Below are 20,516 nucleotides of genomic sequence, written 5' to 3'. Positions count from 1 at the left end.
GGAGTTTCCCTGAAAGTTATGGAAATTCTGGTCATATTTAGAGAAAATCCGGTAAGGATTTTTGTAAATCCAAGTTTTAGTTGTTAAACTTCAAAATTTTAGGTGTCTTAGACGTTTTTGATGGTGCTGAATCCATTTCCACCATCAAAAACACAATTCAAACACTACCTCTACAAGATTTTTTGAATTGTTTGCCTAGATTTCAGCTATTTTTGGCTGTCCGGGCAATTCCTCCACCTCGTTAGATGACTCCCAATATTTGTAGCCATAACATCTTCAATTGACAGTGACGACGAAAATCGGTGGTTTATACAAAGAAGCACCTCCCATGTAGCGCAAATCTTAATAACCTTTGGTTTCACACAAGCCTCAAAGCAACTTACAGTTGACAAGCTCGCTACTCCATAGAGCCAACTCACAACAGATACCACAAGCTCGCTACTCCACAGAGCCAACTCACAACAGATACCACAGGCTCACAACTCTTCATAATAAACCTCCAAGCAACCTTCACACTCAACCTTTACACCAATGATATAGCCCTCACGACCCTCGCTCTGATGAGGAGAAAAATGAACAGAAAATACTTGAGAAATTTATTCCAAAAGCTGTAATTTATACAATGAATGAGCTAGAGAATCAATAGTGAATCCGTCGACTACCATTTACTTCTTACTGACTCCAGTTAACTATTGATTATGAACCATCTATCGCTGACTAGGGAAAAATCATCACTTGTCTCTTGATTAATATTCTGACAAGACTTAAGAAATTGTATAAACAAAGAGCTCCTAATGTGGAGTAAAAGATTTAGCTCAGGACCAATGTCCCTATCTGGTTCAAAACCTTTCCCATAGGTAGCTCACTTAGGTCAAGACCATATTATCCAGAATTCACAAAGTGGATGAGGTCAGGTAGACATATTGGTGTAACATTTGCATAGGCCAGGTAGACATATTGGTGTAGCATCTGCACAAAATATTTTTTTGGCAGGTTTTTGATTAATTAAGGGATTCCTGCAAGTATGTAAGCCCTCTCCTCAACTCTCCTCAACTGGTATGGATGTCTAACTGGTGCGGAACAAGATTGAGACGTTCATTGGAGTTCCAGGGCTAGCATTCATGCTACTAATGACAAATAACCAATCAATCTATATTTAGACCTTAGAATGAAATAAACATGACAATATCCACAAGAATACTACAACCCTTCATCAGTTGATGAAGCCCATCCATAACAATAATCAGATCTAAAGCAAGATGCTCTTTCCTTTATTGTGAAACTTTGCTTTTGAGGAGTAATTCCATTACCTCCAGTTTCGAACAAGCACAACAGCCTCTGCTTTTAATGCATATAGGAAGTAGAGGTATTTGGCCTAGTTAAGCGCACAACAAAAATAGGCAATAATGCTACCAAATGTTGTAGAGAATCACGCATAAGTAAGTAAGGGCCTCATTTTTAACTAGTTTTCCTCTTTTATGATGATATAATAATTTTTAACTAAAACGCTGACACGAAGTATTGACTATGTTATTTTGCATACTTATGTGTAGTAAATTGATAACATAGCATTAGTAGACTATTTAAAAATCAATGTTTTGGAGAAGAACTTATTAGGGAGTCACAACCAAAAATTTATCCCATGTATTTAACCCTTATATTCTTTGTTCAAAAATGTAGACAACAAATTCAACAAAAAGTCACCACTAAAAAAGTTAATTTTAACTTGCTTGTGAAAATGTCTCTCGTAATTCTTCTCGGATTTACACTCTTAAGCTTATATACTTCATGTTGGATGTATGCTTAACACCCATCAAGTTGTAATTTCAAGGGCCATTTTCTTATAAACGGAGAAAATAATGAATAATTTAACAAAGACGCTACAAGCTATGATTTAAACCTAGTCATTTAAACTCGAAATGGCTTCCATTGTCTTTGTTGAGCCACCCCCACTCATAAGTTGTTCAAGTAAGCTAATATGCAGTTAAGGAGTAGGAGCTGGGAGGGAAATTGTATGTAAGAATGATGCACATAGCACAAGCATATTTTGGATCAAAGCATAGAGAGAAATATCACTTGTTGTCTACAAACAAAGCTTGATACTTGAGTGCTTGCTCTCCAGCGACAAAACGTGATACCTAAGCTCATGGGTGCCCTTGCCATAGGATTGAAAGATTGAAAGAACGACACAATTGAAAGAAACAGAACTACACAATTAAAAGAAACATTGAGACGAAGAAAATACATACAAGTGAAGGCCAATTTTTGCATGGTGTGTGTGTGGCACACCAACATTAGCATGGAAGGTGTATGTGAGAAAATGAGTTGTAGTATATGGTTAATTTTATGATTTAGAACAAATATTTAATGATAACCAACTACTATAAAATATTTTAGCATTATTTAGTTATCAATAAAATTGTTCAGTAATATTTTTTTAACCCAAGTTGTTTTCCTCCTATGCTTCAATGAAGAGGCTAAATAAGGAAAATATTTTAGCATTATTTAGTTATCAACAAAATTGTTCAGTAATATTTTTTTAACCTAAATTGTTTTCCTTCCATGCTTCAATGAAGAGGCTATATAAGAACTCAATATTATTGATTGGTTAAGGAAAATCATTGTCAATATTCAATAGACTAAGAAAAAAATGTTTTGATTTTTAGTTTAATATTTCGTTTTTTATGCGGGGAGTAATAAAAAAGAGGACGGATTACTATAATCCCTGCTGCCTTATGGGAGTGACTAATAAGATGCTGCCAGGACGACTCGTACATGTCCTTATATGAACTGGATTGAAATCCGTTGCATAGGTCGGTTGGATAATTAAGATCTTAAACTCTTTCAAAATATATATAGGGATGAGAGAGAATATCGATCATTGATGTGACATATTGATATATTTTAACGCGTCAATTTGTTAGGATTCAAAGGATCGCAGCACCTCAAACGGTCGTAACCCTTCAGACTGAAATAAAAGCCAACCTTTCAAATTTCATCCGGGAATCCTTATTTAATAGGTACCCGGATTCCTCAAACGAAGCCATTCACCGCCTTGCTGCTATTTCTCCAACCTCACCTCACCTCACCTAAACTTGTAACTGGGTAAGTCGGGCAGCGTTAGCGCACTCCCACATCACATGAACAACACAGCCAAAATGACGGATGCCCTCCTTGAAAACTACCAATTGGAAGACGAAGTTATCGGCAAAGGTAAATTCGGAGTTATCAAGAGATGTTTCAACAAGCGAACTGGCCAAGAGGCTGCCTGCAAGACCATCAGAAAATCAGATATCCTGCGCCACAATCGCGTCGACAAACAATGCTGCAACAATGAAATAAGGATGATGCAGCGTGTTTCAGGTCACCCCGCTGTAGTTTCCTTGCATGCAGCTTATGAGGACGAAGAATATGTCCATCTGGTAATGGAGATGTGCTCAGGTGGAGATCTGTTCGACAGAATCGACAGCAAGAAAGATACAGTACCCTTCTCCGAAGAAGAGGCAGCCACCATCCTGCAGAAGCTTATGGAGGCCATCAGTTACTGCCATTCCATGGGAATTGCCCACCGAGATATAAAACCCGAAAACATTCTCTTTGCCAATAATTCAAATTCCCTTGCTGAAATCAAGCTTTCAGACTTTGGGGACGCTTGCTCTTTCTCTCCAGGTATGTTTCTTATGCTAATTGCCTCCTTTTACTGTCACACAAATCTACTAAAATTGTATGTGTGGATCGAAATCTCATGGTTGAAATTCTCGCATTACTATACGCAGGGCAAGGATTAATGCAAGGATTTGTGGGTACTCCGTATTACATCGCACCTGAGGTGGTAGTAGACACGCGTTACAGCGAGAAAGTGGATGTGTGGAGCGCAGGGGTAATCCTGTACTTAATGCTTAGTGGACAGGTTCCTTTTGGGGGAAAGACAACTTTGGAAAGAATTGAGGCTGTCATCTGTGGGCACCTTCGTTTCCGAAGTGATCGGTGGCGCTCAATCTCTGACTCTGCCAAAGACTTGATAACCCGTATGCTCTCCAGAGACGTCACCAAGAGACTCAGCGCACACCAAGTCCTCGGTATTCCTTCTTTTCCCCTTCTACCGTGTTTGTTGTTTTCATAGTAAATTTTTGCGCAGCTTCAATACAAATTGTTGTTGGGTTCTGTAAGATCCATGAGCATTAATGTGAAATATTCATTTTGCTGCAGAGCATCCATGGATCACAACTCATGCCCTGCGCAAACCCACCTAATGGGTGGTGGAGCTCCGTTGGATATGACAAATGGAGAAGGGCGGCTCTCTGTGTGGCCACAGGTATAGTAGATAACAGGTGAAGTCACAACGGCATAAAGTTGCAATTTATAGTTTTGTTTTTCTTTTTGAACTCTGGGTTATCTTCAATTCAATTCAATTATACGAGGCATAGGTGATTTTAGATGTAACAGGCAGAAAATAGTGCGCTTTCCTGTGTAACGATTGCCATGCAGATTTCTCTGAAAAAAAACGATTGCCATGCAGATACCACTGTCTAGATCAAAATTAGTTAATTTTGGGTACCAGCAATTCTTCTTACACTTACGGTCTTTGGACTTTTTATATAAAGATATATGATCTTTAATATAAAAATCTTTAGATATGTTGTTTATGAAGCTTTCTCTAACATTCGAAACTTGTTTCTGGTTAGCCGCTGCAGAAAAGGTAATGATCTTGAGAAGACGACGACATCTCCACAACCCTTGATGCCATTGTTTTACTTTAACTTGCATCTAATCATTTTGTTGATTTTTAGCTCGTTTTAAAAGTAAATGATTTATTTTTTTTCAAGAAGTTTTGCATATTTATGAAATATGTTTAGATCATAACGATAATCAAAATTTCTTATATATTTTCATGATAAAGTTATATAATAACCTATTTATAATAAAAAACATATAAAAGTAATTACGCTTGAAATTTTCAAATTTAATTAAGTTTAATTGATTCGTGAGAAGAAAAGAGAATGTTTATAACTTTTTCATTAGTTTATGATGAAATACTTATATTTTTAAGGAAGACGTTAAACCTTTTATGCTTTCATCCTGTTCACTTTGGTAAGCCAATTGGAAATCTATGCCAAATTGCTATTTTGAACCAATAAAGTAATTTATTTATTTATTTTGGTAAGTGGACAATATTTTATTAAATCATGAAATTTATATATTGCGGGAAGCCTTTCTGAAAATAAAAAAATAGCCTCCATCTCACTGGATTAATTATTTATTTTAGTAAGTGGACAATATTTTATTAAATCATGAAATTTATACATTGCGGGAAGCTTTCCTGAAAATAAAAAATAGCCTTCATCTCATTGTATTTTTTTGGCTTTCAAGTACAAGCACAACAAATAAAAATCAATTGAGTAAAGCAAGGGTCTGATTTGTCCATAGTTTATTGTGCACGAAAATCCATCGATAATCACTCCCAATGGGGAAGTTTTTTCTATTTGAATGAGCGTTTCTAAATGAACCAGGTTGGCTCCATTGGAGAATAAAAATCAATTGAGTAAAGCAAGGGTCTGATTTGTCCATAGTTTATTGTGCACGAAAATCATTGGAGAATAAAAATCAATTGAGTAAAGCAAGGGTCTGATTTGTCCATAGTTTATTGTGCACGAAAATCCATCGACAGTCACTCCCAATGGGGAAGTTTTCTCTATTTGAATGAGCGTTTCTAAATGAACCAGGTTGGCTCCATTGGAGGTGGCTAGTCTGATACAAGATCACGGGAGTCTTCTGCAGCACCCTGGTTTGCTAGCCAATTTGTTATTTTATTTCATTCCCATTTGTTATGAGTAGGAATCATATGAGGGAAGGAGAGAAGAAGGTCCTTGTTGTAGGACCTTTATACCTCTAGTCTCCAACTTCTAATCACCTTTTCCACTAGTACACCATGAAGAATATTTTGCGTCGTTTTGATCTTTGAGTCCCTAGTAATACGAATATTTGGGATGTTTTTCATTTTGGCTATTATTAATTCCTTTTCAAGGGAATTTATCTCTGCCATATTGTTTGTTGTGTGCTCGCATGGTCCAAGGAAAATGCCTATAGGATATCCCAACTAGTTCCTTAAAATTCCACAAAACCTAATAGGACTTGGTTTTCCTTCCAAGGCAACAGGTGGATAGAGCATGCACGTAAGTAAAGTCAAGTAGTATTAATAAAGTAAAGAGCAATCAATGTTCAGCCCACGCACGCACCCACTAAGCAAGCCTGTCCAATATATAAGTTAAGGTAAGCTGGTATATATGCCTCTGGGGTCAAGAACTCATATTTTTGAGTAGGGTGAGTAAACGAACTCTCGACCAGGGGGAGAGGCAACTCGATTCATTTCTCAAAGTTGTCCCCTGAATGAGGTGATATGCATAAAACTGAGTCCTCCCGTCTGGGTATGAATGTAATAAACCTTCAGGATGTAAGCACTGAATGTATCCGAACACGTAAAGCAAGCTGTCATTGTGATAAAGAAAATATCCTCCCTTCCCTAAAAAGGTGGGGTGTAAAGGCCATAAAAAGTTGGTTACTACCTTTAGTATTGTTGCTCTACTTAGAAGATTAAGTGAAAAGAATGTCCCTGAAGACATATTTTTAACTAATTTATTACAAATCCCCTTCCATCATGCGATCCTTAATGGGTTTGCCACCAGAGGCATGCCTAGATACATTGAGGTGAGGGTGCCAATTGAGAAATCCATGATTTTGGCTAGATGTATTTGAATCTAAACATGGGTGTTAAATAATATTATCTTTGATTTTTCTTTGTTAAGATACATACTTATGGCTAGCTCCAACTTCTCCAAGATGGAACGTGGAGCCTGAGATTCATGAATTGTCGGTTCCTTAAAGAGAAGGTTGTCATCGACAAATTTCTAGTGCGTCACTGAGGGATCAGTGTTAAGGATCCTTATTCCTTTGATTTGACCCATTTTCTTTGCCTCGTTAATTAGTTGGCTCAAGCCTTCTACTGCAATCATGAACAAGAACAAGGATAGGGGATCCCCTTGTCTCAAGCCATGGCGGGATTAGAAGGTCTTGGATGGGGATCTGTTGAGCAAGATAGAAAAGAAGAGAGTGGTCACCATCTATTAGACCCAACAGACCCACTCTTTCTAGAAGCTAAAATTCGTCAACGTCTAGAAAAGGAATTTCCAATTCAAGTGATCATATGCTTTATATATGTCCAGTTTCATCAACATCCCAAGTCATCACTGGGATTTTAATTATTTGTTACTAAAACCTATAAAAAATACACTGAAGGAAAAATGGAAAAACATTAAAATTACACTTTAGATATTTATCTCAATGTTATTTTGAGAATGGTCGCTAGGCCATGTGATTTTGGATGATAGGATTATTTGCATGAGATGCCCATTATTTATGCTAAAAATAATTGCAATATAGTTGGATGGTTGTATCATAGTTTATTACAAGTTGGATGGTCTCTACATGCAACATTTTGAATCACAAGACATTGTCCATAGTACTACTCACTTGGTTTGATTTTGTGATTGGATCGACTCTATGCTTGATGAGACTAAATGGGTTAGACAATATTTATATCTCAAATATACATGGGTCTTTCATCAAGTCAGAGACCATTGTGTTCAAGCTGATGGGACAAAGAGGTGAGGTAGTGGTATCTACGCTCACACAAATCTTGGAAACTTAGTTAGTAATATATCTACCCAACGTTTTGTAATTTAGTAGCCTAAACATTTTTTTAAGTAAAAATCAATCCCTATTCACATATTGTTATTTTATCAAGGCCCCTACAGATACAAAAGCATTATCCGCTTGTTAGAGTTCTCAAAAAAGTTATTTCTTTCATAAATTTGCAACTTAAAAAATCTTACTTTTTATGAAGGTGCTTAGTTTGTCAAAGAGGATTGGCCAATTGTTAGTGATTTTTGGTATATCCCCAAGCTTATTCAAATGTTACTTTGAATTATTTTTAAAAACACTAAAGGTTCACAACCTAAGAAGTAACCATGACATTGTAAAACCATGTGATACTTTCCCTCAATGTTTTAATATATTCTTATCACTTGTGGATTTAATTAACGTAATGCAAAATGACTTCCACACAATGAAATTTTGCACAAGCGATACTTTCGCATAATGTTTTTAATATATTTTTATTTCTTGTGGATTTAATCGATGGAAGGCATGATGATAGAACAATTCTTGGTCATGGTTTCGTTTCAATGGATTTACATCACACAAGAAAGTGTTTTCATATGAGCCCTCGAGTATATTTTTATCATGAGATGTTATTAAGATTAGACCACCTGGTTCCACCACATTTATATTTTTTTAGACGATCCAATTATCCTTCGTGAGGTAGTTATTGTTAGACCAAGCCACTACTTTCTTTCTAGTTGTCATGTCTTGAAGAAGTGGTGGCTTCACTTCCTGAAGGTATGAATGTTGCTACCTACGGTGTAATGTGGCAAGGAAAGATTTTTGTGAGTCTTTCTGCTTTCAATTGTGGTGTTCAGTTGTGTTACATGTTGGAGAATTGTTGTTAGATATGCTCCTCTAACATGATCAAGAACAATGGGCTATAACTCCTTTATATATGGCTTTATAAATGGAAGGGATGCTACCAGAGATGGCACTGTTGGCTATGGACAGAATAGTAGTTGCTAGTGGTGGGGTTAGTAGCTTCTAGCTTAGGCTCTCTCTCCCAATTTTTATCTAGGTAAGGATGAGCTAGATGGTTGGCCACCATGAAAGGTAGAGGTCGGTTCAATTTCCGCACTAGCTCAGATGCTTATCTTTTTGGCGTGCAAATGGCGGAATAGAGAAGGATGTAAGTGGTACTAGGATGAGTAAGTAGGAAAAAGCTTTTGCATAGGAAAAAATAATAGATTCCCTTGTGAAAGTTGAGGTTGCTAATGCCAGGGAAGAGGAGGCTATAGAGGAGGTAAAAGTTGTGATTCTCAAGATGGAAAATAGTAGTCAGAGAGAAAAAATGAAAAAAATAATCAAAGGTAGTTAAAGGAATTATCTTAAGAAATATTTCACATAAAACTCAAAAAGATTGAATACAAAGACTAATACACCTCAACAAGAGCATAACATGTCATCAACATTACAACACTGAAATATCCAGGATCAAAGCCATCATAAAAGGATCATAAAGGATGCAAAAAAGGAGAATAAAGTAGCCATGTATGAATGGAGCGGGTGTGCAAAAATGATTCCTCTAGCAACTTGTACTATAAACCATCCCTCAAGACATGAAAAAAAGCATGATATTAGCATGGAGAACCACATAATGTTAATATTGACTCTATTTCTAAAAGTCATAAGGAAATAAACATTGTTAATTGACATAAATATGAGTATCCAACATGTAGGGCAATCAGAATAAAGGGTCTGGGAGGACAACTACCTTTACCCTGTAGGCAAGGCAACAATAGCCCTTTCCTTTTGGCATTCCTTGAGCCTACCTTTGTGATTACCCAACAACCTTGTTAATTCTATGCATATGGGTGAGTATGGGATGTCCCATCATTTGTTCAGCTCAATAATTAACTCTATTGATGGGTTATCTACATGCTTGAGTACCATTCATATGTTCATTCACTCAATCTTATGCTCTTGTGGAGATATGTTTTAGGAAAAGATTCTAGTTGATATGAGGCTACTTGCTTTCTAGACTATTTTCTCTGTGTCACAATTTATCCGAAATCATGTTAGTGTTTCTTGAGGCTGCTTATTGTTATGCTCCTCGGTGACTTGGCTCCTTTCCTAATCTCATCCCATCTAGCAAAACTCCAATATAGTTGCTCACTTGGTAATATCCTATAATGCAGTCTTGTGCTAGTCTTGACCTCCCCTATGAGGTTTTCTTGACCACTACAACTTCCTTCTTCACATTAGCTTTGTCATCCCCTCAACTTGTACTCACTAGTATCTTCTTCTTGCCTGCACTTCTTTGGATACTTGTTCTCACAAATGGTTTTTCATTAGATAAATTTTGAGGTAAAAAATGGACCTCAAAATAAAAATGTATAACCAAAATCATCTTTATAAGAACCAATAGGATGATTCATCATTTTCAGAGTAAATATATATCTATATATCTATATATATAGATATATAGACACTGAAATTTTGAGTAGGGGCACTCATTGGATGCGAAATTGAGTTCTTCATCCAAGGAGTACCTAATTAGGATACTTTCGATGGACCCTGCTACATGAAAAATGAGAAATACGGCAAAAAAACATTATTGCAATCATGTTTTTTCATGTATTTCTCATTTTTCATGTAGCAGGGTCCATCGAAAGTATGCATCATGGGTAGTCATTGGATGAGGAATTAAATTGTGCATCCAATTAGTGATCTCGCTCAAAATTTGAGTAAAACTATAGGGAGACTAGTTGAAAATACAAGTTGAAAAAGTAATTTTTTTTTTACCCTCTAAAATTTGATAATATAATCTAATCTTATTTTATTACTTCCATTATTATTTTATAATATTCCTTAGGATGCCCATTTTAGGCCTCAAGATTCCTCTAATTGATGGATTTAGGTGATTAAGCGATAGTTGGGTGCCCTTTAGTGTATTAGCTTTTATCTTTGCAAGGGCTGCTAACTTGGCAATGGAAGCCAAAATGAAGAGATTTGAGGATACAAACTAAGCAATGGATGTAGGAATTTACAGGGTAATTTCCTTAGATAGAACACCAAAGGACACCACTCACAAACAAATCACATATCAGTACACCAATATCCTTGACATGGTTAAAACCCTCAAAGAGGGAATCAATCCGTGGTTTGATCCAATGCAACCACTTCAGGCAATTTATTAATGTAAAAGAAAGAAATTTACATAAGCTTCTCTCATGAATGGTCACCTAACAAATGACCCTCCAGATCAAGTGTCGGTAATACCTAGGAGAGAATGAACTGTCATATCACTTCATGTCTAGAACATATTGTGATCATCGGATTTTAAGTTACAAAAAGTACATATTAAGGAAACACACTTTACTTAACTATACATTAGACCAAGTTGTACTTAATTATTTCCTATGTGTCAAGATATCCTAACATGGCCCCTTAAGGACAACTTGGGATAGTATTGAAGGATGTACAAAGATGACAAAATAGGAGAATGAAGGAGGCATTAGAGCCTATCCCCCCTAGTGACAACTTCCTAAAATCTAACCATAAATCGAAGTTTAGTAAAATTCACCTCTATGAGATCCTTTGTAAAGATGTATGCAACTTGATCACCGATTGAACAATATTGCACTTCAAGAACATGGTCATGAATGAGATTTCTATGAAGTGCATGTGTAGTTCAATATGTTTGTTGTGCTAATGTTGGACTGGATCATTGCATAGTTGAATGGCACTTTGATTATCACACCAAAGTGTAGTCAGATGTTGCTGCTAAAAACCAAACTTTGACAGGATTTGACGAAGCCACATGGCTTCCTTACTAGCTTCAATGACGCCATGATACTCTGCGTCTGCTGAAGAAAGAGAAATGGCACTTTGTTTCTTGCAAACCCAAATAATAGGTCCAGAACCAAGAGTGAAGACATAACCTGCGGTAGAATTTCGATCATTAGAGTCGCCAACCCAATCAAAATCAATGAAACCAACCAATAGAGGAGATGCTTTTGCACTGTAATGAATCCCAAACTAAATTGTACCTTGAACATAACGAAGTATTCTTTTAGATGCTTTCCAATGACTTTCATGTGGGTTTTTCATAAACTAAGAAAAAATGCCAACAACAAAGGAAAGGTCAAGACAGGTATGGGTCAAATACAAAATTTTTCCAACAAGATGACGGTATAAGGTAGCATCAACTTTAGGGGAAGTACAAGTGACTGAAAGTTTGGCTCCAGATTGAAAGGGAGAAGGGGCTAGCTTACAACCTTCCATGTGAAAGTGGCATAGAAGATCACATGCATACTTGGACTGGGAAAGGGAAATACCTTCTTCGGATTGCAAGACTTGAAGGCCAAGAAAATAGTGCAAGTGTCCTAAGTTTGTCATTTCAAACTGCTTTTTAAGGTTGGACTTCACATGGTTTATAAGGTTGGGATCACTACTAGTAACGATAAGATCATCAACATAAAGAACAATAATGATAAGAGACTTACCCACTTTCTTGGTGTATATAATATTGTCAGAATGACACCTAGAAAAGCAGTATCTAAAAGAAAGCTATCCAGTTTGGCATACAAAGCCCGAGGGGCTTGCTTGAGACTGTAAAGGGATTTCTTAAGCCGACATACAAGGTTGGAGTCTGTTTGTACAAAGCCAGGAGGTTGTTCCATATATATTTCTTCACGCAAGTCCCCATGCAAGAAGGTGGATTTAACATCCATCTGATCGACTTCCCATTTGAAAGAGAAAGCAAGGGAAAGAACAAGGCAGATAGAGTTCATTTTGGCAATAGGGGAGAAGGTTTCAGTATAGTCAATGCCTTCAACTTTTGAAAAACCCTAGCAACAATACGAGCTTTATGTTTATCAACTTTTCCATCTGGTCCAAACTTAGTTCTATAAACCCATTTGCATCTAACAAGTCCTTGTCCCTTTGGAAGAGGAACAAGATCCCATGTATCATTTGCCAATAGTGAACGATATTCTTCATTCATACCTGTATCCCAATCTAAATGGCTTGAAACTTCTACAAAGGTGTCGGGATCATAGTTTGTTGAAGCTCGAGCCAGTAAAGAAGAGGCTCTATCAAACTGAGAACTTATATGACGCTGATATGTAGGATCACCTGCAAGAGCACTTGTTACATCTCGAGTAGCGCAAAACCATTTTGGACGTTGAGGAGCTGATGGAGGATCCTGAGAAAGTGGGAGAGGATTGTAATCCTCTTTGTCATCATCTGAAGAAGAAATGTTTTCAGAAGTAGAAGGGATAGAGAGAGGTGGCACATTCACTGAACTAGGCTCGTAGGCCGATATATTTTCAACAAACTTTACATCTCTTCTATTGATAACATTTTTCGATTTAGGTTGAAGAATTCTATATCCTTTGACATCTTCAGAATATCCAACAAAAATACATTTTTCACTCTTAGGTTCTAAGGTTTTATGTTTCTCATCTGGAATATGGGCCCATGCTTCACTTCCAAAAACACAAAAGTGAATTACATATGGTTTAATTGAGCTCCATGCTTCTTCTGGAGTGATATTCTGTAAAACCTTAGTAGGAGTGTGATTTACTATGTAATTTGCACAGTTAATTGCTTCTGCCCAAAAATTAAGACTAAGTCCTTTAGATTGAAGCATACAATTCGCCATTTCCTTTAAGGTGTGATTCTTCCTTTCAGTTATACCATTTTTCTGTGGAGCATATGGAACAATATGTTGCAAATTGAATTCCATGCTCAGTGAAAAAGTTGATGAATTTTTTGTTAACATATTCTCCGCCATTATCAGATCTTAGCTTAAGAATTTGATGTCCAAATTGTTTCTCAACAAAGGCCTTAAAGGCCAAGAACATGTTAAAAAATTCACTCTTGAGTTTTAAGAAGTATACCCAAGGGCATTTAAAGAAATCATTAATGAAAGTTAAGAAATACTTGTAGCAAGAGAATGAAACAACTAGAAGTGGACCACATAAATCACTATGCACAATCTATAAAGGGGTTGAGGCATGCCGAGTGGCACGTTTTTCAAAACTATCTTGATGATGTTTTCCAAGTACACATCTGGAACAAACACCATCCCTACAAGATACCATAGGAAGACCTGTCACCATATCTTCTTTACATATATTTTGAAGAGAGCGATAGTGTAAGTGGCCAAATTGTTGATGCCAAAGTTTGCTCACTTCATCATTATGAGCAACAAATACCGATGGAAGAGTTGATGACCCAAAGTTGTTAAACTTATACAACCTTGTAGAATCATCAGCAATGCCAGTAGCTAAAATATGTCTAAGATCTCTTAGGTCCTTAATTACAACATCATGAGGTGAAATTTCAACAGTTTTACCTTCACCTGAATGAGCTATCTAATATACAGATAGAAGGTTGTAGGATAAGGTAGGAACACATAATACATCATTAAATTGACCATTGTCTAGATGAATAGTTCTAGTCCCTACAACACTAAGAGATCTATCATCACCAACATATATATGATTGGTGTTACAATTATTTAAAGAAGAAAACATGGCTTTGTTTTTGGCCATGTGATAAGAAGCTCTAGAATCGATGAGCCACTCATGAGAATGAGAAGAAGAAGATACATTTAGTGCATAACCAGACCAAGATGTTTGACAACCACCTGTAGAGAGTTTTATTCATGAAGATGAAGTTGAAGTTGAAGAGTGCTCCAAATGGATGTTATGCTTCTTCATTGTTGCTTCCAAGGCTTCCATCTTCTTAAGGCATTTGGATTCTAAGTGGCCATGACGATTACAAAAGTTGCAATGTCTATCAGTCTTCTTCCCTTTGTTTTTAATTGCCTTGTCATTTTCTTGAGTTGATTTTTCATTTTGAGACTAAATTGGCTTAAGACCTTTGTTTGGTTTAGGACCTTTCTTTTTAGGATGCTGCTTTTTAGGATTCTTTGAACAATGTTTGTTATTAGGCTGCTAAGGCTTTCTTAAAAGAGTTTCCAGTATTAAGAAGACCAAGATGTAAGAGTTTTTTTTGTTCTCTTAGTAAAGAATCACAAAAGGAATCGAAAGAAGGCGACTTGTAGTCTTTTCCTTGAGAAATAAAGGCTTCCCTAGTAGAATGGAAGTTGGAAAAAAACATATAGTAGGTTGGTCCCAACTTAGTAAGAATGGAATAGATAAGGCTACCATCTTCTTTCTTAACCTTAACACCTTCCAAGAGAAGTCTAAGGGTCTTGAATTTAGGCAAAAAAATATTCAATGGAAGAAAAATTATTGGGGTCCGATGTAAGCAACTCATGTTCGATTTCTGCAATATGGAATCTAAGGTCTGGAGAAATAGACATCCCTATCAACCCACATGCTTGATCTTGCTTATTTTCCCATTTGGATTGCTTATCTTCATCTTTAGGTTTAAACTCTTGGCATGAGGTTATTCTATAAAGACCTTTACTTCTAAGTAAATCCACTATGTAGGATAGCCATTGGAAGTAGTTGGTGTTGTTAAGAATAACTAGGCATGGACTTTCCATTTGAAAAGAAATTGAAGTTGTAAATGCTGAAACTAAGTGTTCAAATGGAAAGATCTCAAAAAATTAGGCCGATTAAAAAAACGGCTCTGAAAATGGTTTGGATATGATGGTTTTAATAACTTTGTATCAAGAGGGTAGATAACTTTGTGTCAAATGAGTGTGAAATATTAATGGAATCGAGTCCTCACTATATAGAGATAAATATTGGATGTTTTGAAATTTTTTTGATCCATGGACTTATTGCTTATTTTTTGAGAGTAGGTGGTGTGATTTAAGTCTTGTTGCAAACAGTCTATTCATTGAATTTAATATACGCCATTTCTCCTTATTTATTAATAGTTGTTGGTGTAGATTAAGCTTCACTATAATCATCACTATTTAGTATTTGAGAAACATGTTTTTTAGATTGTAACATGTATATGTTTATTTACTAGGTTATTGAAATTTGAATTTAACATATTTTCCTGTGTGAAAGGGGGATTGTACACAAATATTAATTGTACAAGCCTTGAATTTAACAATGTAAACTTTGAAACGGGAACTGATACTGTTACCCGTTTCGCAGAGATAGCTAAAAAGTGACCTGATTTTGAAAATGGGTGATGCAAAACGCACATGTTTTTTCTAGAGCATAGTTTTTGGCACTTTAGTTTTTTTATGTACATCACGTTTTAGAATGGTAGTGATTTTCATGCTGATTTAAAAAAGTGAGCATTCTGCATCACACTCCTTTTTTAAAAGCCCTGTTTTTAGGCTTTAAATTTTTTAATGTATAAAATGTAAATAATTATTTAGTAAATTTGATCATTTTTGAAGAGGTCGTTTTCTTCACATTTTCTTGCTTTTTATTATAATTTTAAAAAAAAATTCGTGAGGTTTTTATTGTTTTGCATTTTTAAATTAGAAGGTCGATATTTAGAATTTTCGATATTCTACATATTTATACATCCTTAATTAATTTTTCAATCGACATGAAATAATTGTTTCTAAAAAACAATATTTTTTAACAATGGACATAAAAATAACAATTTTTAACATAAATATAACTAAAAAACTACACGTTTTGATAATTTTTTGTTAGAATTGACATGTCAAAATCACAATTTTTATACGATAATTTTAACTAAAAATGGTTAAATAATAGCTTTTTCTATGAATTTCATGTCAAAAAAATAATAAAAATCACTTTTTTTTTTCAAAAAATAATGATTAACTTAAAAATCAATGCAAAAATCACATATTACCAATATTGAACGTATAACAACCCTAATTGAGTGTTTATTCTTCTCATAAAATGTCAAAGTCAAAACATTGCAAAGCTTGATTTACAAGCATAACTTAAATTTAATCAACAATGTCACGTAATCCAAACTCTTCGTCCTCTAGAGTTTCATCATTGTCCTCTTCCACAATATTTTCTGTTTCATTTTGCTCATTTTCCTCTTCTAATGGGTCTTTGATGTCTGCGAAACTCCCAATGTATGTCTTTCCAAACATTCCATGTAATGGTGGTTGGGGTTCCTTTGCCTTTTTTGCCACACGTGATTCACTAAAGTCCCCTTTCTTCAACCCAATTTCTTGCATTGCATCTGGAAGAAATTGAAGAGCATTAATTCTTTGCTGAATGAAATTGCACTATACTGGATCTTTTTCAATTGCAATGCAATTTCTTCCTTTTTGAAGGCAACATGCTAGTGTTGTACCTAATTTTCAAGCACAAAAGAAATAATGAACTAAATTAGTACAATGACATATTAATTTAAAAAATAACATATTGAAATTCAATTCCATATAATAAAACTTACCTGAGCCAGAAAATAAATCCAAAACCCAATCTCCTTCATTTGAACAAATGTCTATAAGATAGTTAATCAATAACTGTGGTTTTTGATAAATGTTAACTATCTCTCCTTTTGCTTCTTTGTCTTCATATGTTAGTTTTCTCACAACAGCATCATAACTCAGTGTTTGGCTATGACTCTTTCTGTCTACCCGATTAAAAATCATAGACATATGGCTATCATCTTTTGCCCAACTATCAATATGAATGAACTCACAATCATTTATAAATTGTTGATCTTCATTGTGAAGAAGATTTGACTTTTCCCTGTAACATGAAATAGTAAAAGTTAAATTAACTTGTACATAAATAAATTTTTCAACATTAATCAAATATACATTTTAAACGTCTTACCATGTAAGCTGCATCCTTGAATTTGTTTTCCCCTTGAAGCTTGACAATATCATTGCCAATTGTGTGTCTGAATGAAATGTCACAAATCTCCATAATGGTGATGACGTGACTTCTACAAATCCCGCAACCACTTTACTAAAAGCTTGATAAGTATAAGGGTCACTATCATAGTCAATGTTTGGAATATTGAAACCATGGGGAATATCTGCAATGACTAGGGCATAATCCCTTTTAGGTATGAGTTTAGCAATGTCTTCACAGTCGCCTTGTATTACTTGATATTGAATAGTGTCTAGCCCATTCCAAATGAAATGATTAAGAGTTGGATCAAGTTGAATATCCTTAATACGTTGCTTCCTCAGTCTTTCGATCTTTATCTTTTCGATAAAGGTTTTGAAACTATCTGGCACTCCATTATCATCCTTCCTCATCTTTTATAAAATAAACAATTATATGTGTAAGTTATAAATTAAAAATAGTACACATGTGAATAAAAATGAATGTATAAATCAAGATACCTTTTTAAATGCAAGATAAAAAGATTTTAATGTTGATGTAGAACTTGAATCTGGATAGTTGTGTACGACATCATCCCAACTATCTTCATTCAACAATCTAACCATTTGTTCTTGAATTTTCATGTAAACTTTGTGACTGCATAGATAAAGTAACAAAAAGTTAATATAATGATATGTATAACAAATACTACCAAGAACAGCATGTTTTATTTAAAATATAATTATAATCTAGAAATAAATAAAAATATTTCAAGAAACTTACTTTTGAAATTCTTCAGACATTTCCTCCAATGATAATTCCCCTGACCTCACACGAGATAATATTGTTTTGACAATTTTCTCATCTTTCACTCCTTGCATCGCCCTCCAAGGTGTGATATTCATATCGTCTGAAAGATGCTTCATTTCAGGAGCTAATTTACTGTTGCCACATATGAATGGCTTAGACTTTTTGACCTTCTAGTTTTTAATGGAAATGTCTTCCCACATGCCAAAAATCTCATCAATCAACCTCCAAACATCTCCAGTTCTAAATGCCAATTGGAAAATGGTATCAACACCTCTGAATAAATCACTATGTTTGCTGCCCTTTCCACCTTTTGAATTGGTTTTCTCTTCAATTTGATATCCTATTTCCATACAACATTCCTTTCGGAACTCTGCAGTAACTTTTGTCCTATCCCCACCACATTTTTCTTCAAATTCACTATGAATAAATCTAACTCTTTGGATGAAAGTCATAGACATCCTATATTCATTATCTGAATTATGATCCCATGCCACTAACTTTGCTTCTGTATCAGATAAGCTAGCGTAAATGATACATTTCATTGTTTCAAAACGTGGGTTATTAGGATATTCCTCCATCAATTGTCTTTGAGCTTCTACAGAATGGTTCCCCCCCAAGCACATAATAATTGTATTCAAAACATTTTGACTTATCAAATGCTTCTTTGTTGGGAACTTGAAGTGGATCAACAATAAGCACATAACTAACCACATGAGCATATGGATTGTACCTCATTAATGTCTTCAAGTTGTGAACATGCAGATGATGTGGCTTTCTAACTTGATATTGACATTGTCCTTCACTTGCTTTATAGGTTTGCCTGACATTAAGCTGAAATGTGCGACCACCATCAATTAAGTTTCTCTTTGTCAAATTCTCTCGAATGACATTTTGTTTTGTTTTGATAATGCCATCTTCTAAATCAGCTCCTGGTGTAATGATTTCTCTGCTTTCTTTTGAAGTTTCACTAGGTTCTTGATTGCTGGTAATGACTGCTTCAAAATCATCAACTCTACTTTTCTTGGTCATAACATTCCCACCAGAGTTATTCTTGGGCATTGTTACTTTTGTATTTTTATGGCTCTTCTCAGTTCCAATGTCATCTTCAGTAATGACAACATATGTTTCATCATCAATTTCAACTTCATCGTTCTCAAAAGTAACTTGTTTACCCTTGCTAGATTTATCCACCAGAGACCCTTTTTTCTGATTCTTTGGATGTAGTTTTGTAGCATTATCAATTACTTCATTTTGCCTATTTTCCATATTTTCTTCAGACACTGAGTAAAAACTGCTGAGAACTTTCATGATATCATTCTCAATGAAATGAATGCCTCCCAACCTAATTGAACAACTTTCAACGAAATTCTACCAAACAAAATATCATATGTCAATAAAAAACAAAGTTAAAAAATATAGTGAGAAACTTTAAAAAACGCAAAATACAAATATAAATAATAATACTTACGATGTTTTGTGTCATCTCATTTACGATTTGACTACACAACTTTGTAGATACCTCTCTCGTGTCATACAATGAATATGATAGTTGGTATTTAACCCTTTCATTCGGTATATCGATATATAGATATATATTCACATTTGCGCTTTCTCTTTCTTTCACATACCACATTCTTGATGGAAATTTCACCTCTTTCGAATTCTTCCAGTCTGAAATCATCTTCTTATCACTTGAGGCACTTGAAAGATTTGTAGTCATGAGCTCAGGTGGAGTTCGTTCACCAATGTTTCTTTTAGATGCACCTTTATGAGTCTTTGGTCCAGAAAGATTCACTGAAATTCTCTTTGATGCCATTTTCCTGAAAAATAGAAACACATAAATCAGTAAATAATAAAAACATATTAACTTAAAGTAACAACAAAAACATATCATAAATTTTAATCAACAATCGCCCCACCCACCACCCCTCATATTCCAAAAGGACATGCATTAACATTCCAGTGTAAAAAAGTAAATCACGAATAAAACATTTTGCTCGGGTGCCCTCACCGCCCCACCACCCCCCCCTGCACGGCATGGGTGCCCTCACCCACCCACCCCCCCCAAGCATCCCAACCCCCCCACCCCAGCGGCCCGGGCGCCCCGGCCCAACCCCCACAACCCTCTCCGGCCCGGGCGCCCTCACCCGCCTGCCCACCCCAACTCTCTCCCTACTCTGCCCGCCCGCCCGACCAACCGACCGACCGACCCAGGTGCCCTCACCCACCCCTCCGGGCGCCCTCCCTACCTCTCCCCCAACCCGTGCGCGCCGCACCCCCTCACTCGCCCGCTCCAACCCTCCCGGCGCCCCACCCCTCCGGGCGCCCTCG

At 35.8% G+C, this 20,516-nt stretch overlaps 1 protein-coding gene across 1 annotated transcript in view; it reads left to right on the top strand.

Annotated features, from left to right (window-relative positions):
- Positions 1-3,158: 3,158 nt before the first annotated feature.
- LOC149227786 (phosphoenolpyruvate carboxylase kinase 2-like) overlaps positions 3,159-20,516 on the top strand; it is a 32,698-nt gene continuing 15,340 nt past the window's right edge. Inside the window, exons 1-3 of the mRNA XM_089380598.1 lie at positions 3,159-3,669; positions 3,777-4,072; positions 4,210-4,315. Coding sequence (XP_089236724.1) covers positions 3,159-3,669; positions 3,777-4,072; positions 4,210-4,315 — 913 coding nt within the window. The remainder of the gene's footprint in view (positions 3,670-3,776; positions 4,073-4,209; positions 4,316-20,516) is intronic.

This window comes from Pinus tabuliformis, chromosome J (assembly GCF_031772625.1).
Source record: "Pinus tabuliformis cultivar Carrire ecotype Pingquan chromosome J, CPIR1, whole genome shotgun sequence".
Classification (NCBI taxonomy): domain Eukaryota; kingdom Viridiplantae; phylum Streptophyta; class Pinopsida; order Pinales; family Pinaceae; genus Pinus; species Pinus tabuliformis.
The sequence above is the reverse complement of the archived record's forward strand: the minus strand, read 5'-3'. Positions and strand labels throughout refer to the sequence as shown.